Source organism: Diabrotica virgifera, chromosome 3 (genome assembly GCF_917563875.1).
Source record: "Diabrotica virgifera virgifera chromosome 3, PGI_DIABVI_V3a".
NCBI lineage: Eukaryota > Metazoa > Arthropoda > Insecta > Coleoptera > Chrysomelidae > Diabrotica > Diabrotica virgifera.
In genome coordinates this window covers 42,443,198-42,470,389 of record NC_065445.1, presented here as the reverse complement: position 1 = coordinate 42,470,389, position 27,192 = coordinate 42,443,198, and the positions used below count along the sequence as shown (strand labels likewise).

At 33.2% G+C, this 27,192-nt stretch overlaps 2 protein-coding genes across 3 annotated transcripts in view; both read left to right on the top strand.

The window, feature by feature from the left end:
- LOC126882823 (facilitated trehalose transporter Tret1-like) overlaps positions 1-27,192 on the top strand; it is a 44,307-nt gene that overhangs the window by 4,577 nt on the left and 12,538 nt on the right. The window contains exon 2 of one of the 2 annotated variants that reach the window (XM_050647914.1): positions 5,409-6,040. The exons of the other annotated variant lie outside the window; for it this stretch is intronic. Within the exon in view, the coding sequence (XP_050503871.1) occupies positions 5,409-6,040 (632 nt within the window). The remainder of the gene's footprint in view (positions 1-5,408; positions 6,041-27,192) is intronic. 2 annotated transcript variants of the gene reach the window in all.
- Positions 6,780-9,709, top strand: LOC126882824 (uncharacterized). Its single transcript, XM_050647917.1, has 2 exons — positions 6,780-8,687; positions 9,117-9,709. Exon 1 carries the CDS (start codon positions 7,942-7,944, stop codon positions 8,665-8,667), a length of 726 nt encoding a protein of 241 aa, XP_050503874.1. The 5' UTR covers positions 6,780-7,941; the 3' UTR covers positions 8,668-8,687; positions 9,117-9,709.

Genomic DNA, 27,192 nt, shown 5'->3' with positions numbered 1-27,192 from the left:
GAATTCGGAATGAACATTGTCAAAACCTGGGGCTTTACCTGGCTTTACATCCTTGAGAGCAATAGTGATTAATATTTGATATTCTTTGTGAGTAATTAGATTGTACCACAGACTCACTTTTAAGCTTTGAAACAATTAAAACAAATTATAAACAACGGAGCAATCTTATATTTATTTTGCTGTTTCAAAACTTTTTTGCAAATGGTGGGAAAATTTTTATGAAGCATTCATTTTCAAGACCTTTGAAATAAGCATTTTAAGTATTTTTTAAAATTAGAATATAATAAAGAATTTGTGAGAAATGTTAATTTGTTTATAACTATTTTTTTTACCATTTAAATATTATAAAAAAAATATATTTTGTCGACAAAATATTAAATGGACATCACATCTTTATAATCTTTCTAAATTTGATCAATGTCTCATGATTATTTTGGTTTTTATTGCGACTGTAAATTGTTAATTAACAATTGAATTGTTGCTAAAATATTCGTTTAATTTTCACCAGCTTCTGCAGTTATAGTATATACCAAGAAAGTTGTTCTGAAGCTATTTTATAAATATATACCAAGAAAGCTTTTATTTTACCAAGTTATTTAATTATTGATAAATAATTACTTGCCCAAAAAATTTATTTGGAAATTCGAGATTTTGTTGGGAAACCCCACATTATCCGAGGTAAATTTTCGTCGCAGCACATCGGGAAAATCATTCCTCTATGTAGAATTAAATTGGGGTAAATTTTTGTTTGAGTTTTTTTGGCGTAAAGTTAAAATTCGGAGTTATAGACCAATAATTGAAAAAACACGATTTGGGGGCGCCATTTTGTTAATAAAAAAGTAGCACACTATCTGCGGACTTTGAATACCTATATTATTAATATATCGACGCTGCCAAGCCAAAACGGCATAAACGCCAAAATGACCACTTTTTAGTTAGCTGAACTAAAAAATAGGATTTTAATTTCCGCACCAGACAGTCAACGCGGAATAACCGCAGAAAGTGAAATAGGTGTAATATAGGTTTAAAATTTTTATAAACGCCAGTCTAGTCACGCACGTGAACACTGACGTGAACACCGATTGACATAATCGCCAGTGCCCGTAAGATTATCATTGTGTACATTTCGGTCCAGTAATAATAGTAAAGGTATGTATTTTTACAATTTTTATGGATAAGTAACATGGTATTATCTACCTTTGCAATATTTTCAATTTGTATTGATTTTTGAAGCGTAAACACACTGAATTTCTTTAAAAACTATGAGGCGTTTATGCCAAAACCACATATTTACATCGTGGTTGACACAATGGTATTCCTCAATGGTATTCTTATGCAGGTTTCTTATTTAAAAATTGCGCAAATAAAAAGTTCATTTTAAAATATTCTATTGTAACTTTATACTAGTGTGATGAACAATTCATTTTGTATTACAGAATAGAGTTCAAATCAATTTTATATAGCTAAAAATGGCGATCGATTTTTGGCGTTTATGTCATTTTTTTGTTGCACATGAATAGCAGAAGTAAAAAAATAATGGCCTTACTAAATGAAAAAAAAAAAAATACCGAATCAGTACAAAATGATATACTGACTGACAATAATCCCCCTATATTTCCCTTAGAGGTTTATGACATTTATAATGCCAACATTGCAGAAGCTTTTAGCAATGACATTATCATCTTTGAGGAACCACCAGACGTTGCAGTAGAAGAAGAAATATTTAGTCACGATCTCACATCATGTTTCAACTTAGCAGCAGATAATGGTTTGGATGCCGGTATAAGTAGTGATCAAAATAAGGAAAATACAAGCAATCAAATCAGTACGGATGTTGAACCAAATATTGACAGTGATTATGAATTAGAATCCACTACTTATTATTAGATATCCACTTTTAAGTCTTTCATATTTACTTTTAAGTATTTCATCCTAGCACCAAAACATGTTTAAAGAATTTAAGGTTTTGTTTTTAACTTAGAATGTATTTTTGATTAATAAAAAATAAACCCTATTAAAAATCTTCGTAATTTCATCATTTTTCTTGTTGGCATAAACGACAATTTTTGATTTTCGTTTCTTTTTTCATTAATGGCATATATCCCTTTTAAGCGCCATATTGACTAACCTTACAACGATGCGATCGACACAAACGCCAGAGGTAAGTTTGGCATATTCACCAATGTAATATCTTGATTGGACATAAGCGCCATTTTATAGTTTTTAATTTATTTCAGACAGTATTTTCAGCCACATTAATGTTCACAATATATTAAAATTTGAAAAAAAAATCACCACTTTTTTTTTGAATCACTGTGCAGATAAGCAGAATTGGTAAAAATAAAAATAATCAGTTTTTTGTGTTTCCTGAAAAATCAAGTTAATGTCGTTTATGCCGTTTTGGCTTGACAGCGTCGATTTAGGATCATAATACTCGATTCCAGCAATGAAATTGCTGGTAAATAACTTTTCTTTGTACTTTACTAATTAGACCAGCGTATTATAACTATTTTTTTTTCAAAATTTAAAGATTATGCAAAAAAACGAAAAATGTATATTTTGTCTATAAAATAAATGTAATTAGTGCGATCGTAACTTGTTAATTAACAATTGAATTGTTGCTAAAATATTCGTTTAATTTTCACCGGCTTCTGGAATTACAATCTATACCAAGAGAGCTTTGATGTCATTAAGTTATTTAATTATTGATTAATAATTACTTACCTAAAACTTTATTTGAAAATTAGAGTTTTTTTGGGAACACCCGCATTTTCAGAGGAAAATTTTCGTCGGAGCAAATCAGGAAAAATATATCTCTATGCAGAATTTAATTGCGGTGAATTTTTATTTGGGTGCTTTTGTTGTAAAGTTAATATCTTCGGAGTTATAGAGCAATAATTGAAAAAAATATGCTTTGTCGGCGCCATTTTGTTCATAAAAAAAAGTAGCACACTATCTGCGGACTGCATACCTATATTATTAATATATAGGATCTTAAAATTCGATTCCAGCAATAAAATTGCTGGTGAATAATTTTCCATGAATTTTTCTAATTAGCCCACAATAATAAGGCTCTAATCGCATAGCTCTTCTGTCTAGTTTTTCCGGATATTCCTTTAAGTATTCTTAGTTCGTTTGACTCCAAATATCTTCTTGTCTTGCTCGTATCTTGTATTTTGGCGGTATGTGTCAGGACAGGTCTTGAATATATACGCTATTGTTTCTCTTTTTACTGTATCCTAAAGACATCGTGTTGTGCTGATTGCTTTTTTCAGCTGTTTTCTTGCTTCTTCGTCTTAAATGGTGTTGTCGCTCGGTAACTTTATTCCTAAACTATTTAACTTTCATTACTTATTTTACCATTTGCTTTTTAATCTCAAGGTATTCGCCTCATAATTTTATCATTTTTTCTCGTGCGTTGTTTTCTCAAGTTTTTCCCAAAATTTGATTTTATATTAGGAACTGTTATTATTGTTACCCCAAGAATGTGATCATCTCAACTATATAATGTTCTACAGAACTCTTTGATTATTTTCAGGATCTAATATTATTCATATACGACACGTCCTTGCTAATTTTTAAATTTTTTAACTGAATGTTCCTCGTTTCTGTCTTCAACTTTCATTTTAGAACTTTTAGGCGTTTGTTTTGTTCCACGATATTAGTCGTTTCTTGAGGGCTAGAGTTCCATATGTCGTTCCTAAGCGTTTTTGAAATGATTTGTTTAAATTTTTTAGCTTTGCTATGTTCGTTGTGCACTTATCTTTTTCCATCTCTTCTTTTTTATGAGGTTTCCTATTTGCTTGTCTTGACACCTATTACGTGCCTTCTTTGGAACATCGAAAGTTTCGTTGCACAGTTCAATATTGGTTTTATCTTATACGTTTTTCTATAAGCTTTTTTCTCTCTATGTCTTCCTTATTCGTTTTGGTACGTCTTTTGTTAGTAGTCGAAGTGAATGTGACATTTTTCTTGTTCTTGTTCTTGTTCTTGTTTTCATATTTCTTTCCTCTTTGTGTTACAAACTCTCTTCTCTCTAACTATTCTATGGCACTTCCAACTGACTATTGATTTATTGCAGTTAGTCTTTAAGCAGCGTTTTTTTTTTAGTAATTATAAAGTAAATTTCGTTCTTGTTTGAGCCATTAGGTGATAGTCAAGTCGAATTTTGAGGGGGCTTTCCATTGTGTGTATATTATACATTCACAAAGTGTACCCACTAATTCTGTGTGATTTTATGCAAGTCAGGTACAGGGTGTTTGGTAAAGAATGGGCCATAGCTGAACCTTAGATTCCTGCGCTTAAAATAGGTCGATTTAAGCAAACTGACCTTAGTACAAAGTTTATAATAACCGAGATACAGGGTGTCAAAGTTAAACTTTTTTTTTATTTATTATTGAATATTTCCTGACAGGTATGAGATAACGACATGAAATTTGGTATGTGGTATTTTTTTGAGTCGAGCAAACTAAATTCCCTACCAAAAATTATGTATTGCCCAGAAGGCGCCACATACGCCTTTCAGCACTCATTTATTACGTTCAATTTTTTATCCCTCACTCTGTATAATTTTGACATTAAAATTTTTATTCTCCTACTAGTTTTACTAAAAAAGGTATACTTCTTTCATCTCTCCAAACTCAACCGTTTTCGAGATAAACGCATCTTAAATCTGCGATACACCATCATTTTTAGCATAATATCATTGTAGTTCCACCCGAAAAATAACTTAAAACCATAATAATGGTGCCAGTTCTCAAATTTATGTCATTGCATCGCAAATTCCATTTTAAGAAATTTGCGATACAATTTTGGATAATTTTACGGTTTTAAGTTATTTCTCGGGTGTAAGTACAATGATATTATGCTAAAAATGATGGTGTATCGCAGATTTAAAATGCGTTTATCTCGCCAAGCAACGGTTGAGTTTAAGGAAATGAAAGAAGTAACCTTTTTTAAGTAAAACTAATAGGAGAATAAAAATTTTAATGTCAAAATTATACAGAGTGAAGGGTAAAAAAAATTGAACGTAATAAATTAGTGCTGAAAGGCGTATGTGGAGCCCTCTGGGTAACACATAATTTTTGGTAGGGAATTTAGTTTTCTCGACCCAAAAAACCCCCACATACCAAATTTTATGTTGTTATCTCATACCTGTCAAGAAATATTCAATAATAAATAAAAAAAAAGTTTAAATTTGACACCTTGTATCTCGGTTATTATAAACTTTGTACTAAGGTAAGTTAGCTTAAATCGGCCTATTTTATCCTCAGCAACCCGAGGTTAAGCTATGGCCCATTCTTTACCAAACACCCTGTATATGTAAACTTTAATAAAGCTACACAATTTTTATTTCTATTACAATGTTGTTTTGTAAATAAACTGGTTAATTAGGTATATCTTTTTAGTACAAATCCCAATACTGTTAAGTGGAGCACATACGGTATGGACTTCGCCAACAATACCTACCATAATGTCAAATGACACTACAATAAATCCTTTAAGTCAACCAGCGACAACCGTGGACATATCGATGATAGTAGGAGTACCACATCTACCTGGACTCGTATCAACCCTTACACTGCCGAAGCTCGCTGACTTTCTGGGACGAAAAAGATTTTTACAACTTATGATATTAAATGTTTTATTGGGATCGATATTGCTAACATTTAGCACCTCTGTGACTATGATCATTATCTCTAAATGTATCATTGGCATATTTTTAGGTGGTTCATTTGCAATTGTGCCAATTTATATTACAGAACTCTGTGAAGATCATAACAGAGCAAAATTCGGTTGTTTTCTAGGTCTATTTCACCAAATTGGTCATTTTTATAGCTTTATAATAGGTCCTTTTTTTAGTTATAAAGTATACAATCTTTTAATAACATTCCTTACCGTTCCATTTTTATTATTTTTTATATTTTTCCCGGAAAGTCCGGTTTATTTGTTTTCCAAAGGTAGAAAAGATGAATGCAGGACTGCCTTAAGCAGACTAAGATCTAATAAAACTACTAATGAAATTAATAGAGATATCAAGGTTTTAGAGGCACACGTCAAATCAGAACAAAACACTAAGAGGAACGTTACTATATTTACCCTATTTAAAACCAAAGAAACTAGAATAGGGCTACTGCTGGCAATTTTACCCCTTGCAGTACAGCATCTTTCAGGGGTTTCAGTAATTATGAGTTTCTTAGCTCCATTTTTTAATTCAGCTGGTACCAGCATCTCTGGGCATAAGGTAGCTGTGATTGTTTCTATAGTAAAAATTTCTTCGTTTACATTTACTTCAAGTGTAGTAGAAAGAGTAGGACGAAAGAGAATGTTATTAATTTCTAGTGTTGGAACAGGAATACCACTCTTTTTCTTAGGCTGCTTCTTCTATTTAAAACACGTAAATTCTCCATTAATTCACCAATTCCAGTGGTTACCAATCGTGCTTATGCTATCAAATGTTTTAATGTATTCTATGGGATTAGGTCCCATACCTATGGCAATAATACATGAGATCTTTACTCCGGAAAACCGAGCAGCTGCTGGGAGTGTTATCATGACTGTAGTCGGCCTAATAGTACTTTCTTTAACGTCCAGCTATCCTATGGTTGCTGCTACCATCGGAACCCATTGGGCAGTGTGGTTATTTAGCTTCAGTTGTTTTGTAGGGTCTATCTTAATTTATAAATTTTTACCAGAAACAAAAGGTAAGAGTTTAAAAGAAATTCAGGAGATTTTAAATAATTTTTAAGTCTGTACAAATTCTCAATAAACATTTTATATTACTTGAAAATTTAGTATTAACCCGAAGACACTTACACTTCTATGTTTATTGTATGGAGTTATTTGTATGGTACGTATATAATAATCGGTTACAAAATAACAAGCTATATGTTGTTATAGTATTGATCCATAGTTTAGATCAATGTTTATAGTAATCAAGGTCATAAGAATTAAAAGTACATAAATCATAATATCTTCAAAATTACAGGAAAAAAAAGTAAAAATAAATATTACTTCAGTACGGTGTAGTAACAATAAAATCTAAATTACCATGTATTAATTAGGGAAACAGATCACTCGGAAACATAAATTTTACAAACCTACTCATTTGTCTATATAGTCCAGGAGCCAGGGTTATTTCGTGACCGATCAAAGTCCAAGAAGTTTCAGAGTATATTCTTATAGTAGGGGAGCATTGGATGCTAAAATTTGGAGTTAGAAGAGCATTATAGGGACTTATTGGGTTATGAAGATCCTAAAACCAAGGCAGTAATGTTTCCCATTTTAGTGGGAATTTTTTATTTGTTAATTTGATTGTCCACTTTCAAAAATAGCTTTTTTCTTATTATAGCGCCATGCATCTATTAGAGATGGGAAAAACCTACCGGTTTTAACCTAAAACTGTTTTTTTTTTACTTCGCAATAACCGGTTTTTACCGGTTGTTTTTTGTCCCCGTTATAACCGGTTTTCTCTTTTTAAAGTAAAAACCGGTTATTAGGTTTTTACGGTGATTAGGGTTAGGTTAGGTATTATTTTGAGCATAGGTAAATTGAGTCCCATATACCTGAATTAAGAACGGTCAAAATATTTAGATGGTCGAATTGAGTCTCGGGCATCGTAATACTTCTAATTACCTTTTAATAGCTTTCTAATTTGTAAGTACTTTCTAATTTGTACTTAAGCATATTTAGAAATATTGTTATTACCTGGAATAACAATAGAGGAATTAAATGATTTTATTGGATATGCATTTATGGTAATCAAATATAAAAAGCAATATCCTACAAAATATTTAGTATGGTGCGATCTATCTGTATACGATACGGTGTTAAGTTGATTGCCAAAATGAGTTTAGTGAACATTGTGTTTAACAATTGATTGTGTTAAATGGCTTCAAATATCGCTTTCACAAATCTTTAAAGAATAACGACAAGCGTTGGATGTGTTGTGCGCAGACGAGAGAAAAATGTAAAGCATTTTTAAAAACCCAAGGTGACAACGTAGTGACGGAAATTCGGGATGAACACAACCATAGCGAATTAAACGAAGATGCACTTAACCGTCAAATGTTAAGTAACTCCTTAAAACGAAAGGCCGTAGAAGACGTCGGTGAAAGACCTATAAAAATTTTGCAAAAGGAATTACGAAATGGAGATATTAGTACCTTGACTACCAAAGACGTGGCATTGGTTCGAAAAAATATGTATAACGCCCGACGATCTCTTCTGCCTAAATTATCAAAAAGTATGGAGGAAACTCATGATATACTAAAAACATTTCCAGTGAAAACTAACAAAAACGAGGATTTTCTAATGGTGAACGACATAGAAAACCAAATTATTATGTTTTCCTGTAGCAGCAATTTAGAATTTTTAGCAGATTTGGACACCATTTATATAGATGGAACTTTTGAATATTGCCCAAAGTTTTTTAAGCAAATGTTCTCCATCCATGGTCTAAAAGAAGATCATTATATACCTTTGGTTTTCTTCTCATTGCCAAGTAAACAAAAACATACATATACACTGGCACTTAAATACCTAACAGAACAAGTTGAGAAATGTAATAAAAAACTCGCTTTAAGAACGGTATTTGCAGATTTTGAAGAAGCAATTCAGCAAAGTGTCACTGAAGTTTGGACTCATGTTTCATTGAAGGGCTGCTGATTCCATTTAGGACAATCCTGGTAAGTAGTCATATTTGAATCCTTTTTGGAATGATGATGATGTGTATGTGTGCTTTTTGTTTTTTGGTTTTTTTTGTACTGATTTCCCATATGCCACGCTGTTGTAATTTTCCGGGTCCTGATAAGTAGTCATATTTGACATATTTGAATTTTTTTTTTATGATGATGATGATGATGATGATGATGATGATGATGATGATGTGTATGTAAACTTTTTGTTTTTTGGTGTTTTTTACTGATTTCCCATATGCCACGTTGTTGTAATTTTCCTGGTCCTGATAAGTAGTCATATTTAACATACGAGTACTTGAATTGTATTTTTGATGATGATGATGTGCATATATGCTTTTTGTTTTCCGGTGTTTTTTACTTATTTTCCATACGTCATACTGTTGTAATTCTAATGATGTTTTTTTTTTCTTTTTTCAGGTGGCGCAAAATTCAGGCACTAGGTTTAATATCCTTATACAAAGACAAAGGGAGGAAAATATTTAACATACTGCTTTGGAATGTCATTTCTCAACCCAGAAGATGTAGGAGATTGTTTTGTTGAAGCTTTATCATCAATGCAGCCACAAAATCATAGAATAGTAGAATTTGCGGACTATTTGGTCGATAATTATGTCTCAGAATCGGCTAAGTTTCCGCCAGAAATATGGGCGGAGATGTCAAGCAGTCTACAACGGACGACGAACGCATGTGAGAGTTTTCATTCCAGGTTTAACTCGTCATTTTATTTTGCTCATCCTCATATTTTTCAATTTTTAACAGTTTTAATAGACTTTCAAAGTGAAACGTATGTTAAAATTAGAAGTGTACAAAAAAAAGTAAAAAAAAATTATTCTGCACAAACCCTTACATCAAAAAAATTTGTAGATGAACAAATTTTAAAATTAAATAATAGATTAATATCAAAATTTGATTACCTCAAAAGTGTAGGTGAAAAATTTGGAATAGTTAAATAAGTGAATTAGCATGTAATTCTAGCTTATATTGCTTTTTGTAAATATTGTAGGTATACATTTTTGTAATAAAATTATATGCTCTAAAATAAATTATTGTTTTCTAATTCCTAGAAATCATTACGTACACCGACTAATAGGCCGGGCCGAGAAAACTTTTTTTTAATTTTTTTACACGGCTAGTTGCCAAAAGTTGGGACTAGTATTTATATAATCCTATACCAAATTTGGGCCGGTTTAAAAAATATTTAACCGGGCCCCCTGGCCCTTAAATTTTTTTTTTGGGTCGAAATTTTATTTTTTAATTCTTGTACAAGGCTATATGCTAAAAGTTGGAACTAGTATTTTATTTATTTATATAATCCTATACCAAATTTGGGACGATTTAGAAAGTAATTAACCGGCCCCCGGCCTTCAAAGAATTTTTATTCTGTTAAAAAATGTTTGGGGCTATTAAAAAAGCTTTTGTTGTCATATTAAATTATTAAGCAGAAGAAAGATAATACAGTAGACAGAAAAAAATACTTAAGCTTTTAATTGCCGTTTAAGAAGATCTAAACTAAATCTCCAAATATAATACAGTGCTGGTCATCAACAAAAATAAAATTCGGAGAGGAGTTAAGGGAAACAGACGGTAAATCCAGAAAGATCAAACCATGGTCTTCGGAAAGGCGAGACGAATTATGAAAACTGAAGACCATATAGCTTTAACTGAAGGACCCGTAGTTTATATTTTGGGTACTTGGCTCTTAGCCAGTCTCGTGTAATAAATATTGTCGAAGGAATATTAGACTACTTACAAAGCCATAATATAGATCTAAGCAAATTAGGTGTTATGGGATGTAATTGTTCAAATGTAAATACGGACTGGAAGGTATCATACGAACTATAGAAATGCGAGTAAATAAACCATTACAGTGGAGTGTATTCCCGTTGCACGTTAATGAACTTCCCTTGCGATATCTGCTGCAAAAACTAGATGACCACACAAAAGGTCTCTATTCATATTCTGAGCCGATTGGATCCCTTCTTCCCAGTTACGAAAAAATGCCTGTTATTAAATTTAACACCATAGAAGCTGTACTGCTTCTTGTAATTGAAAATGATCTAAGTTCAGATCAATAGTATTTGTCCAAACTATCCAAAGCAATAATTGGAGATGTTCTCAAAGTTTAGAAAAAATTCCAGGGAAGATGGCACAAACACTGAGTTTGTAATACCAGTATATTAACGTATGAGGTTTGAGATAAAAACACAGCCAAGATTGGAATATGGTGCCAGACATCTATGGAAATTAATGCAGCCCTCAAGAGATTTTCCGAATAATGTCTCATCAATTTATCAATAAAATTATTTAAGACAATGCTTAATTTGCGCACCCGGAAATCATTCACATTTGTATGTTAACAGATTAACGCCAAGGTATTAGAGAGGATGCTCTCAGAAGGATTTTAAAATGTAGGAAGGTCGGTATAAAAGTTGTGTTTTAATAGTATTCCAAATCCCTAAATCAATTTCCAAATCCACGAGGAAAAATTTCCTGTAGTTGGCTGTATACCAATACAAAAACATAAAATCCCTTATAAAAGGTATATTTGTTAAAATCCCTATACAGGGCTACATCAAAGACAGAACTAGTTTTCGATCGGTTGTCCGATCATCATCAGTGCAATCCTAAAATGTGTACAACCAGATAAAATGATGCAAAGTATTTAAAATGTTGACTAAGGTTATAAAAGTTATAGGTTATACTCACTTAGAATCTACATGCTAACCACCAAAGTAAAAATATCTGGGTAAAAACCCTTTACGGGTCACTTGACGGATCAATTGTAAAGGGTTTTTACTCAGATATTTTTACTTTGGTGGTTAGCATGTAGATTCTAAGTGAGTATAACCTATAACTTTTTATAACCTTAGTCAACATTTTAAATACTTTGCATCATTTCATCTGGTTGTACACATTTTAGGATTGCACTGATGATGATCGGTCAACCGATTAAAAACTAGTTCTATCTTTGATGTAGCCCTGTATAGGGATTTTAACAAATATACCTTTTATAAAGGATTTTATGTAAATCAATTTCGATGCTGAAGATTAGGTAGATCTCATATACTAGATGAATGGTACTCTAACCGATCATCCTCTAATACAGCATTTGGCCGACGAAGAATAATTATTGTGGATTGTGAGACATGGTGAAATAAGTTCCAAAGTTTGACAATTTTCCTTGCCATACTTAAGCGGTGGAGAGGTGTGTGAAGATAATAATTACTGATGCATCAATAAAAGTGTATGGTGAAGAATCTAGAGATGGTTATATCCGAGCTAAACTTGATGCCAGAAAGAATTAGCCGATATTTGAAAGTAAATGTCGACGCTATGGTTTAAGGAATGAGTAAGTAAAAATGTTGAGCAAAGGATGGTGGGCGGGTGGAACTCACCGTGCAGCAACCTCATCGTGGTGAGTTCTGGGTTAAATGAAGTTAAATATGTGCATAACAGTTCAATATAAAAAACCTTTCGTGTCGAATATTGATTCAAGCAAAGAGCTGCACAGTTCACAGCGCCAAAATAGTAAATAAAAATGCATTGGTTACCCCTCTTTTATATTTTTAGTCCTGGTGGCCGGTTAAATCTTTTTAGATCATGATGAAAATTTTTTAACAAGATAGTAACATTAATATTAATATCTTAGACACTAGCCCGCCCCAAAAATAAAGCAAAAAAAAATAATTTTTTTTAGGCCCCCGGGGGCCCGGTCAAAAATAATTTAATTCGGCCTATGTTTGGTACACAGTATTAGGACTACCATACACAACTTTTTTTTACTAGCCCGTTTAAAATTTCCCAAAAACAGTTTTTTTGATATTTTTCAGCCCGGCCTACCGACTAAGCCCCAGGTAGACACGGGACTCAATTTACCCATCTTGGGGACTCAACTCGGCTATTAGAAATACGGATTATAATTTCTGGGACTCAGCTAGGTTACTCCGATTATTTTCGATCCCAATCATAATTATTATTCTCAAGTAATTATTCCAAACAAAACAATAATTCAAATTTTATTTTCTAAATACAGAAGCAAACTGAAAATGCAAACTCACATCAGCCAGAAACAATTAAGTTTTAATATAATATTTCGTTGAGAAGGTATTTGTAATCATAATATTTACATAAGAAGTGATCTTGTAGTTGAAGTAGACGCAAACATCATCCATTTTTTACACTTGACTCTTGACATTGAAAGTGGGTAAATGACTTTTTCTGATTACCAAAAATAATGTTCTGACTATGAATATCGAATTACCGATTACGAATACGAATCTCCAAGGATTTCGCTACGTTTTCAAAAAGATACACCCATACAGGAAGTATTAAATGGGTTAAAATGTACCTATTATACAAACGTGTTAAAAGAAATACAGGATAAATTTTTTTTGATGGTAGTAAACATAAAAGATAAACTGCATTAACCAATTTATTTTTAAGTAAAATATTTATGTTTATAATATTTTTTTTAAATACCATTTAAAAGAGTCTGGGAAATTTTTTATAAGTTGAAATGGTTGGGTTAAATTGTATATTATTGCAATATGTATACAGTGAGAACGTTTCAATTGAAATAAATTCATTATCTCGAGAAGGGGCGAGTTTGGAGAGAAATCCTGAGAAAGATCGATTTTTAGTTTTAAATTATGACTTTTTGGCATATATATCATACTAGTGACGTCATCCATCTGGGCGTGATGACGTAATCGATATTTTTTTAGAATGAGAGTAGGGGTCGTGTGATAGCTCATTTGAAAGTTTATTTATTTCTCTATTTAGTAATATCAACATTGACATACTTGTTTATTCATGGTGTCCAAAATTTTTTTTGAATTAAATTAATTGATACAAAAAGAAAAATGTATTTAATTTATTTATTTCAAAAGACATTTGAGTGCTTTCAGAAAAGAGAAAGAAATATTTGTTTAACAAACAAACATGATTTTTCGGTTAAATTCAATGTTACAATTTCCACCGACCTGTCTCTTAGCAGTTTGAACATTGAATTTAAGCGAAAAGCAATGTTTATTTGTAAAATATACATTATTGCCTGTTTTTTGACGACAGTGAAATGTATTGAGAATTAAATAAATTGCTTACATTATTCTTTTTGAGTTAATTAATTCAATAAAAAAATGTTTTTTATACATCCTGTATAAATAATTATGTAAATGTTTAATATTACTGAATAGATAATTAAATAATCTTTCTAATGAGCTATCACACAACCCCTACTTTGATTTAAAAAAATCATCGATTACGTCATTACGTCCAGATGGATATCGTCAGTAGTATGATGTATATGCCAAAAAATCATAATTTAAAAATAAAAATCGACCTGCCTCAGAATTTCTCTCGAAATTTGCCATTCTCGAGATAATGAATTTATTCCAACTCAAACGTCCTCACTGTATAATACTAATCTTATGCTATATTATATTTAATAATGAACAATAAATATATAATAATAATAATAATAAAATAATAAATAAATATAATAATTACTTCTCCAAACGGACCATCTTCCATATTATCAATACATCCATGAGAGTATGCTTAAGGGTGGCAACTACAAGCTATACTGGGACCGCACTGTGCTCACAGACCAAACAGTGGCACATAATAGACCAGATCTTGTACTAGTTAATAAATTAACAAGATGAACAGCACTAATCGATGTGGCGATACCTAACAACAATAATCTACGTAGTAAATTTACTGAAAAGATCGCCAAGTACAGAGATCTTGAAATTCAAATACGAAGACAATGGAGAATGCAAAGTACCCAGACGATACCTATTATTATGTCTACCACTAGAGTCGTTCCAAAGAACCTCCTCGAAAGCATAAAAACACTGGGTCTAAATGAACATCTTTACAAGACCATGCAGAAAGCTGTACTACTCGCAACAGCCAGATATGTACCAAAATTTTTGGAAGATACACCTGCATACCAAGTCACCTAGAGGTCTCGATAACACGGAAAGAGTCCCACCAGAGCTCAATCATTTTGATACCGTTGGTATCTGGGATGAGTCAAATTTCCCCTTAGAGGGAGTGTGAGCCGTATGGCTAAATCTGGATAATATAATAATTAATAGAATAAAATTGTTTTATTAAAAATTGTATTTTATTTATATTGATATTGATGTTCTTTTGATAGTATGTATTAATTTTGATCATATTGATATCGAGTAACGAGTCGAGTGGAGTATCGCAAACTAAAGTGCAATGTAAATGTAACATTGTAACCAATTGGACGATAAAAACCGAAAACCGGTTTTTAGAAAAACCGGGTTTTTTGGCCGGTTATAACCGCCAGGTTAAACCGTAAGCAAAAAAACCGGTATAACCGAAGACCGGTGTTTTGTCAAAAACGGCCATTCCTAGCATCTATCCATAATTTGAAAAAATGTCTCGAATAAACGTTTTACTTTTACGTACGGAATCTGAAATAATAAATGGGGGTTACTTTAAAATCTTAAGTTGAATTTACTAATAGAGTGAAGGTTAGTGTCATTAGATAGATTTTTGGAAAATATTGAACACGTATTTTTCAGTTTTTCGATTCGATGTTAATTTCACGAAATATTCGCTTTATTTTTGTGAAACTTTGTGACACACATTTAGACTCGCTCCAGATTTTTGAAATATACACTAGGGTGGTGCGAAAAAAGTCAAGTTGATAATCCCGTATCGCTATAGTGCAGAAAAGTTGCGTTTGGTAATTACAAGAGAAACAAAATGAAAATTATTAAAATTGGACTTTATTTCCGACCCCGCAACGGGCCTAAAGATTATCAAAAAAATGAAATTTTACCTTTTTTCGGAAATTTTTATTTATCCTCCATGTACGTTTTATTTATCGCTATAGTAAAATTTATTTACAGTTTGCATGGTTGAGTAATAAAAACAACAGTTTTACGCATCTAACGAATATCTTCCGATCCCGCAAGGTCGATCAAAATCTATAAAAATTTGAAATTTTCGATGACTTTGATGAATTAAAAAACATTTAGTTATCTCATTTTTCTCTTACAAGTTTTTCGCTTGTTTATATAGTGTATGACAATACTTAAACAACCCAGAACTCACAACGACGAGATGGTTGCACTTCTAGCTCTACACACACCCTTCCCTACAACCAACGAATGAGTGTGATTTTTACATTACTTACATAGTGAATTTCTTTTCATGCTTGTATCCAGCTTTTAAACGTCAACTTTGTATTGTGATATGGTGGCAGAATCTGGCAGCATGGACCTTATAGGTTTAAAAGTGTTGTCCTTATGAATCCATCTCTTGATTGGGGCCCACATACATTAGACTAGGGGTGACCAACTTAATCGGACTCGAGGTCTACTGTCTGCCTTTCTAATTCTCTGAGATCTACCGACTAAGAAATTTCGTAATATTTAGGACAGGAATAGATAGGTAGGTAGATAATTTTTTTTGCCATCTGTCGGCTGACCTAAGGGTGGCTATCGAAGGGTTGGCCTCCCCTGCATTAGACGATGCTTCCGTGACCAACTTTAGTCACCTCTCATCAGCTTGCTTGTGTCAGGGATAGTTTTGTACATTCCAGTCTGGTACGTTGCCCGATGTAATGCAAAAACTTTTATCTTCATTTGACACTTCGAAGAATTGGTGGAGCAGATAGTTTTGCAGCAGTCTGCAATAGTTTTGCAACATTATATTCCAGTGTATAATTTCAGTTTAGTCCCGTGCTTCAAAATTTCAAGCAGTAGGGAGAAAGGAAACACATTAGAGAGCTAAGGAGAGTGTTAAAAGCCGGATAGGCTAAAGCCAAGGGCAAACTTATTAGAAATTTCACCTCTCCTACTTTAAAATTTGAAGCACAGGACTACACTGAAATGAGTCACTGAAATGTTGCAAAACTATCTTCTCCACCAGTTCTTCAAAGCGTTTCAAATGAAGATATAAGTTCCTACATTATATCAGGCAACACGCCAGACTGGAATGTACAAAACCGTCCCTGTCATACGCAAGCTATCTAGCGGTACGTAGAGTTGGTCACGGAAGTATCGTCTAATGTATGTGGGACCCAATCAAGAGATGGATTCATCAAGGCAACACTTAAATCAAGTTCCATGTTGCCAGATTTTAGCACCAAATCAAAAGTTGACGTTTAAAAGCTGGACACAAACAAAAGAAAAAGAAATGTACTATCATCCCAGATAGCACAAGTACGTTTTATGGACATCCAATGGACGTACATCTGTGTACATTGGAACGTCCAATGGACGTTCCGCTAAGGTACAATGGACATCCGATGGACGTCCAACGAACGTCCAGAGTTCACAAAATTGGACGTCCATAGAACGTCCGCTACAAACGTACAGTGTACGTTGTTGAAGCTTTCAGTGTACATCTTATGTACATTCAATGTACATCTGATGTACATTCAATATACGTCTTATGGACATTTTTGTAGGGCACTTTTCAGAAAGCAATCTAGTGTCCATAATTTTTTGAATACATACATAGCAAAAAGCCTTTAGGTATAGGAAATAGTTCCTATAATACTAAACTTATACTTTAAAATATTACACAAAGTACCTTTTTTATTTCTCTTTATTATAACTTTATTATAGGAACTTCATTAATGCACGACTGCACTTGCACGATAAACAGCAAACACAAAGATATCACAGGATGTATTATATTGTATGTAATAACTTAATAAAGACAAAATTCAGATAATGGCGCCCTATCCTATGAAGCATGCACATTAAAAGAGGTTTATTTCTGTTCTGTTCTGAGTGTTCTGTTTTCTTCCAAACATTATTTCTTACAACTTAGAGTCAGTACGGTTGTATATTGCAAGCGGGTTTGCCATTCTGTGAATTATCATAAATAAATCCTCCTTCAGTATTCCACAACAATTAACAGCGATAATCCCCTAAAAGTACCTGCCTAATACTACCTTTTACGACCGATAGCGTGAAGAGCGACAACGTTGTCAAGAAGATTCTCATTTAGTTTGGCGGGAAATTTAACAGTTACAAAATGCACATTTAAGATTTAAATTGGTAGTGTCTAATTATTGTAAGTTCTATAATTACCGATGCGCGATGTAGCTCCGTTATTCTGAAAAAGTTTACCATCGTTTTATCATCATCATTATATAGGTTTAATTAAAATAATTTTAGTGGTTCAGTGTTTTAATTCAATGATGAAAAAATATGTGACTACATTTATTAGAAGCTTCTTGTATTCTACTAATAATATTGCTTTGATTAAAACAAGAAGCTATATATAATTACTGATAATAATAGTCGCATTTTGTGTAAAATCTCCATGGACCACAAATGGATGTCCAATGTACGTTGAAATCAAACGTCCAATGGACGTACATAGTACGTCCAATTTTGGTCCATGGACGTTTGGACTTTAAATGTACGTTATATGGACGTCCATCGGACGTTGTGTGCTATAAGGGATAGTACTATCATAGTACAATATCATGTACTATCATAGTACTATCATAGAAGGAGTAGAGGAAGGCCACAAATGAAATGGGCTGATGACATAAAGAAGTTTGGAGGACGCAACTGGAAACAGGTGGCGCAAAATAGACAACAATGGATTGAACTGGGGGAGGCCTATGTTCAAAGTTGGATTAATGAAGGCTGAAGAAGAAGATGTTAGTACAGCAAGGACAGTGTATATTAGGGTGGTGCGAAAAAAAAGAATGTGTGTGTACTTTGTACGCACGTAAGAAGTTATACTTCTATTATATGATTATATGATTATAAACGAAATTAATATACTTTTTATTTATATTTTATTTAAATATTAAATTAATTTATACTTACTACTTCTCAAACATTTTTATTAAAACAGTGCCAAAAAACACATTAAAAATGCCACAAATGATTTCTGAACATTAATTGTCGGAACAATTTTTAACTAAATACGTATTTTCTGAAAATAAAATTATATAATAAATATACTTACAATCATAAAATGTATAAAAAAAATAAAAAAATAAAAGTTTCTATTGGGATTCGAACCAACTTACCACGCGGCTGGTATTTGCGTTGTATTGGGATTCACCCGCATTAAAACTTCGCCACAGAGACAGCTTGTCATTATGTGCGAAGATCGTCTAACTAAACAGATTAACCTTTTGACATTTTTAACTTATGTAAATCAAATTAGTTTGATTTTGAATTCAAATGATTTAGAATTGAAAAAATACAACAAAACATAGAGTAAGAAGACAACATATTAGGTGAATATTGATAGACATTTTGATGGTAATCAAATTATGTAAATAAAAGTATTACATACTACTTATGTATTTTGGTAGGTTCAAGGTAGGTATCGGAGCCCGTATAACGACTAATAAATTTCGCAATCACTTGCGTCGTGCAAAGTGGCTATGTTCAAATATCATAACAAAATTTGATCAACTATTTATAAAACACTTACCAGTGAAAGATTCTTTAGCTGTGAATAAGCGAGATCTGCGGCACTCATACTAGGCACAGTTTGATGAGCTTTCACATTGGCATGCAACAATCATCTCTTCTATGTACTTACTTACTTACTTACTTAGTCCTAAGCCTTTCTACCTTTAGGTGTAAGGCTGGTGGAGTTGAGTTTGGCATTGTAGTCTCCATGCTTTCCGATCTTGCGCTAGGTTTCTTGCACTTTCCAATGTCAATCCCTTCTTCTCGACTTCTTTCCTGATTTCATCTACCCACATAACTCTTGGTCTCCCTCTTTTGTTTTTCCCCTGCACTCTCGTTTCGAACACTCGTTTTGTTAGCCTCTCGTTCGACATTCTACACACGTGCCCGAACCATCTAAGTTGTCCTTCTACTATTTTTTCATTGATTGGTTCTAGTTTTAGGTTTTGTCTAATTGTTTCGTTTCGTATTTTGTCTGTCCTTTTTCTGTTTGCTATTTTCCTCAGGAACCTCATTTCCATAGCATTGACTCTGGATTTTTGTCTCCCCGTCAATGTCCATGTCTCGCTGCTATACATGATTGTTGGTCTAACTACTGATTTAACGACTGCCGTTTTTACTTTTTCCGGTATCCCTTTTTTCCCAAAAAATGTTGTTTTCATAGTGTTAAATAAGCTTCCTGTTCGTCCCATTCTCTCGTTTATTTCCATGTCTTGTTTACCATTTGATTCGATTATTACTCCTAGGTATTTAAAATATTCCACTTGCTCTAGTTGTTTCCCGTCTAATTCTATTGCGTGTGTCTTCCTCGTATTTGAAATTATCATTGTTTTTGTTTTCTCTGTATTAATTTTCATATTTATGTTTGATAGTTCTTCTTCTAGGATTTCAAGATTGTTCTGTAAGTCTTCTCTGTTTTCTGCTATCAATACCATGTCGTCTGCAAATAGTAGCTCCGATAGTTGAGTCTGTTTCATTTGCCAGTATCCTAATGTTAGTTTTCTCATTCTTCTCTTGGCTTTCTTTATCGCTTCATCCAGTACCACTGAGAATAGCAGTGGACTCAGCACGCATCCCTGTTTGACGCCTTGACTTGTAGAAAATTCTCTGGATTCCTCGTTATTGGTTCTTACTGTACTTGTATTATTTTTGTACATATCCTTTATTACTTCTATTATGTGTCTGTCGACTCCCCTTTCTGTTAGTGTCTTCCAAACGTCCTTTCTTCGGATTCTGTCAAACGCCTTTTCCAGGTCAATGAAGCACATATGTATCTCTCTATTTTTCTTGATTACCTTCTCACTTACTTGTCTTAATGTGAATATTAGGTCTTGCGTGCTTCTGTCCTTCCTGAATCCACACTGTGTGTCTTCCATAGTTGTTTCTATTTGTGTTTTTATTCTTGTCTCTAGTATTCTTGCTAATACCTTCCCAGGGATACTTGATATGGTGATACCTCGGTAATTATTACAGTTTCTCTTGTCTCCCTTTTTGTGTATTGGCTCTTCTATGTAAATAAGTCCAAAAATATAATATGAAAACTATTTAAAAAGGCAGTATAACCATTAACTAACTTTTTGTTTGTTGTTTCTCTTCCTACAAATTTTAAAACGCAACAAGCATACATTATAACCAAACCATGCACAGTCCCACAGCTGTGCCACAGCTGCCATATTGGATAATTTTTGTCATGTCATTTGAACATCCAATCAGAACAAAGTTATAATGCGCATGCGCCCGGTCGCTAGGTTTTCCCATATAAAATTTCACCGTCATTACGCCCGTAAAGAAGTATAACTTCAAAAAGTCAAGTTGATAATCCAGTATCGCTATAGTGCGGAAAAGTTGCGATTGGTAATTACAAGAAAAACAAAACAAAAATTATTTAAATCGGACTTTATCTTCCGATCCCGCAACGGGCTTAAAAATTATGAACAAATGAAATTTTATTTTTTCGGATATTTTTATTTATTCTCCATGTACATTTTATTTATCGCTAAAGTAAAATTTACTTACATTTTGCACGGTTGAGTAATAAAAACACAGTTTTACGCATCTAACTAATATCTTCCGATCCCGCAATGTCAATCAAAATCTATAAAAAATTGAAATTGTTGATGATTTTGATAAATTAAAAAACATTTAGTTATCTCATTCTTCTGTTACATTGTGAAGCTCTTCGCTTGTTTAGATATTGTATAATATTTAAACGACCCAGAACTCACAACAAGAAGGTGGTTGCACTTTTTACTCCACCCACACCCTTCTCTCCATACAACCAATGAGTGTGTATTTTTTACATTATATACATTATGTATATATAACAAAATATATAAGGGGTTTTTTGTGACGTTCGTGATTGATAGAGTGCACCAAAATTTGGGAAAAAGTAGACCATGACATAACTAAGTAAAATCCTCAGAGATGGTAACCCGAGGTGGGGGACGAGGGTAGTTATAAGGGGTCAAAGTCGCGATTTTTATTATTTTTTTTGTGACGCTCATGATCAAGATAGTGCACCAAATTTGGGAATAAGTAGGTCATGAGGTAACTAAGTACAATCTCCAGGGGTGGTATGACAGCCCTGGCATTAAGGCTATCTTCTCCCGGTGAGGGTGGTTATCCCTTATCCGAGGGGTGGAATAATTGATACGCTTTACTTGTTGAGTTGTTTTATTTACACTCGCATGAGCATAAGCTGGTAGCACCGCACCCAAAGAACGTCTCGTGAAGAAAAAGAGACACTATCTTTAATGTGGAAATATTACGTCTGATCACCAAAATAGAATGACGAAATATTTCCACATTAAAGATAGTGTCTCTTTTTCTTCACGAGACGTTCTTTGGGTGCGGTGCTACCAGCTTATGCTCATGCGAGTGTAAATAAAACAACTCAACAAGTAAAAGCGTATCAATTATTCCACCCCTCGGATAAGGGATAACCACCCTCACCGGGAGAAGATAGCCTTAATGCCAGGGCTGTCATATGGCGATCCTGCCAGGATCGCCATATGACAGCCCTGGCATTAAGGCTATCTTCTCCCGGTGAGGGTGGTTATCCCTTATCCGAGGGGTGGAATAATTGATACGCTTTTACTTGTTGAGTTGTTTTATTTACACTCGCATGAGCATAAGCTGGTAGCACCGCACCCAAAGAACGTCTCGTGAAGAAAAAGAGACACTATCTTTAATGTGGAAATATTACGTCTGATCACCAAAATAGAATGACGAATGTCTAATATAATAATAAGAATTCCCTTGTTATAGTTTTGCTGTTTATATATTTAGAAATGCCTATTCAGCATCGACCATGAAAAGTGTTTATAATTTACTCTGCAATTATTAGTGAATCGTGATCTAGGATAACAATATTTATATAATCGAATGAAGGTTGTAATATTGTTATGATGACATAAATAACTGAAAGTAATTATCGTAGATAATTACAGGGTGTTTTTAAGATATATCTACTGAGTACAGATGAATTCTTGTACAGTGGGACGCTGCGTGGCCGATAAAGCGGTGAAGGTAGGCGTGAACATAAAAAATATAAGGGGTTTTTTGCGACGTCCTAGATTGAGATAGTGCACCAAAATTTGAGAATAAGTTGACCATGACTTAGCTAAGTAAAATCCCCAGAGCCGGAAACCAGTGTTGGGGATGAGGGTAGTTTTAAAGGGTCAAAGTCGCAGTGTATATTATTTTTTTGTGACCCGGCACAACATTTGTCTTCCACGCAGCGTTCCGCCTTTGGAGATTTTGATTAGCAATGTCATGATCTACTTATTCCCAAATCTTGGTGCACTCGATCACGAACGGCAAAAAAACCCCCATTTATATTTATACTCACCCCTGCCTACCACCTCTTTGTACCCCAAGCAGCGTTCTGCCCCTGGAGATTTTACTTAGTTACCTCATGATCTACTTACTCCCAAATGTTGGTGCAATCTCCATCATGAGCGCCACAAAAGAAAATAATCAAAACCGCGACTTTAATCCCTTATAACTACCCTCGTCCACCACTCTGGTTTCCACCTCTGGGGATATTACTTAGTTATGTCATGGTCTACTTATTTCCAAATTTTGGTGCACTATCTCAATCAGGAACATCGCAAAAAACCCCTTATATTTTTTTATATTCACCCCTGCCCCACCCCTTTGTCGGCCACGCAGCGTTCCACTCCTGGAGATTTTACTTAGATACGTCATGGCCTACTTATTCCCAAATTTTGGTGCACTATCTCAATCATGAGCATCACAAAAAAAAATAATAAAAAACGGGATTTTGGCCCCTTATAACTACCTTCCTCCCCTACTCTGGTTTTTGGCTCTGGGGATTTTACTTATTTATGTTACGGTCTACTTATACCCAAATTTTGGTGCACTATCTCAATCACGAACGTCGCAAAAAAACCCTTATATTTTTTATACTCACCCCTACCCCCACCCCTTTGTCTGCCACGCAGCGTTGCGTTCCTAGAGATTTTACTTAGGTACGTCATGACCTACTTATTCCCAAATTTTGGTGCACTATCGCGATCATGCGCGTCATAAAAAAATAATAATAACCGCGACTTTGACCCCTTATAACTACCCTCGGCCCCCACTCTGGTTTCCGGCCGTTGGTAAAAGTCATGTACACAACTAATTCAACATATCCCCGTATAGTTTTTCCATATTACTTATCACGCACAAAATCCGCTCCCAGCTCTTAGACTATATGAATGAAATAATCCCTCAAATCTTGGGTTTGAACGATCAACGTTTTTATTATAATTATTATTTTACAGTTGTTTACATTCTTTGTTTTAGCGGTATACATTCCAATTAAGAATTCTACCTATTTTCACACAGTTTTCGCACCTGTTGTTAAATCTTTAGGTGATGCAATGATGTTGGTTACGCTCGTAATATAAATTTAAAATGAAAAATTATATCACCCATCCATATTGTATACATCAAATCACTCAAATCACAGTGAACACTCTCCTAATTGATGATTTTTATCTGGTGATTTTTAAAGCGGATGGAATGAATGCTGTTCCAACAGTTTTCTTAAATTTTTCACTAACTATTTTCATAGATATTAAATTATGATCCAATTTATATTAATTGGTCATATAATGATACAGTTTTTGAAACTAATTTTAAAACAGTTCGAAATTTTCGATCCAAGTAACTAATTCTTCATGTAACATGTCCTTTCAGAACGCTGGTTATTATCATAAATATATTAATTTTATTCACTATCACCCTAAATAGCATGCTTGTATTAACACCATACCATTTTACAAGTTCTTCAATCCGTAAAGTTCTTCTTCGTCATAGACTGCGTTTTTCTGCTATTTTCCCTTGCATAATATTTTGTAGCAACCTAGGTTTGAGACTTCTCATTAGTTATTGTTATGCTTTACTTTGTCTCTTTTATTAGATTGATTAGCAAATTCTTAATTTAATTAATTACTTAATTACTTTAATTTCTGCCTATGTAAAAACAAAACCAAATTCAAATTAAATTTTCTAATAAACTTTATTCTCAGGGCTAATTTTGTATTTGATATAATACCTATGATTTGTGGCTTCTAGTATCTCTAGTTGCTTACTCCTTCCAGGATAAAACAGGGAAATTAAACACATTCAATATCATGTAAATGTAAAATATTATTTATTTAAAAAAACCAATACAGAAGTAAAAACTTCGAGATGTATTCTGGTATAAAATCGTTTATTTAAAAACTATAAAATGTCATCGATTGCAGAACGTTTTCGTTCTAAACAGAACATCTTCAGTGCCTAGAATGAAGTATTTCCACGTTAGATTAAAGCAAAAGGTTAAAAATGTTACTGTTAAAATGAAAAAAGTGTGGGAATACTTACATCCTGCCGAGTATTTTGAAACTAGCACACCGTAAATAGTGTTAACATCATCATATATGGTTTACATAATGTAATATGTTAAAATGTTATGACTACAAGTCGATGTTAATGGATAAAGTGGAATACATGCTAAAAGGGTGCCATGGTTCCCTGCTCGAAGATACTAGGTACTTGCCAATTCAATGGGCACAGACCAACTGAGAAATTATGAAGTGGATATACAATTATTCACTATTCCACGTTGGTAGACTATCAAGATACATTACTTCCAATTCATTCAGTCCTTTCAAAACTACATAAAGATGAATTAGACTTTATGTCACATAGTCTAATTTTATTTTATTATTACATACTCTCATTCATTTCACAATACTATATACAATCATATCCTTCACACATATATCTACCTCACTAACAGTAATCTTTAGTTATTTAATTTTGTTAACAACTATTTTCCAACTTTTAACAGACATAATTATTCATTACAATAGTATAATAATAAATTTAACACAATAAATAGCCACCTTTTGTATATATACTGTTTTCTCGCAATATTCTACCGTTTACCTTCAACCTGTTGTCTGCTTGCCTTGTTAGGCAACCAACATTTCATCACATAAAAACACTCTTAAATTCTGGTTTTCTCGGCTTGTTTAGCTTTGTTTTTCCACGCAAGTCTAATTATCTTATTATGTAGTGTATTTCCTTGTTTCAACAAACTCAACTTTCATCTCGTCATTTCACATTCGATGACGTCACAACTTAAACCACGTAATATATCTGCATTAAATTTAATGAATCTATAAGTTATTCTGGAATAGAGAGTTGCTAATTTAAACTTTACAGTAGATTTTATTATTCAAATAATTTAAATTATTTTTGCAGACAAACCTTCGCATTTTATTAAAAAATCCAAAATCAAATGAAACTTTAACCAAAAATTGGCTTTATCTTGTCATGTCATGTCACCCTTGTCAAATTGTATATCCACTTCATAATTTCTCAGTTGGTCTGTGCCCATTGAATTGGCAAGTACCTAGTATCTTCGAGCAGGGAACCATGGCACCCTTTTAGCATGTGTTCCACTTTATCCATTAACATCGACTTGTAGTCATAACATTTTAACATATTACATTATGTAAACCATATATGATGATGTTAACACTATTTACGGTGTGCTAGTTTCAAAATACTCGGCAGGATGTAAGTATTCCCACACTTTTTTCATTTTAACAGTCACATTTTTAACCTTTTGCTTTAATCTAACGTGGAAATACTTCATTCTAGGCACTGAAGATGTTCTGTTTAGAACGAAAACTTTCTGCAATCGATGACATTTTATAGTTTTTAAATAAACGATTTTATACCAGAATACATCTCGAAGTTTTTACTTCTGTATTGGTTTTTTAAACTATGGTATACAGCCAACTATTGGGATTTTCCCATTGATTTTTTATTATTTATTTATCCAATATACTGTATAAATAAGATTTGAAAAAAAAATACTCAAATCTAAATTTGTTACCACAATTTCTTACTTAATAAATCAAGCTTTAATTCTGATGTCTCCTTGTTTTAACAAAAAAAATTATTTAAATCAATTATTGTTTATTCATACTAAATTTAATAAAATTTACTTTTCTCCTTTTGAATTGATTACTTTAAGTTGGAATGACCAACTGAGTTATAGAACTGTTCAATACAAAAAAAATGAGCATATTGTGGATATAAACAAGCTATCTCCGTTTCGACAAATTATTTGACTAACCTTTTTGTTTCTTCACTCCTTTTCCCAGATTGCGTTGTCCTTGATTCTCCCACACGTACTCTTTTTATGTTGAAAAAATATCCCTCTCGACCAAACTGCTTCAAAAACAAACAAAAACAAGAATTGCTCGAATTCTCCACTCAGTTTTCTCCTTGCTTGATATTTTGTGCAAATAGATACCAATCAGCTACGCGTTATAGACAGAACAAAGGAGTCTTCCTCGGACACAAAAAAATTTTACTTCTCAACCGGTCAACAATTTCGCTTCAACTTGATTCTGCTCGCAAAGGCCGATTTCACCACTTTACACTGACTTCCCACTTTTCAAAACTGGACTGCTCTCCCCCGATATTCATCACACAGTGTCTATCTTTTCTCTCTGAAATTCCGACTCCACATTCTCATC

Bases quoted from the DNA above. Each gene is read 5' to 3' on its own strand.
- LOC126882824 (XM_050647917.1), top strand. From the start codon at position 7,942: ATGTGTTGTGCGCAGACGAGAGAAAAATGTAAAGCATTTTTAAAAACC.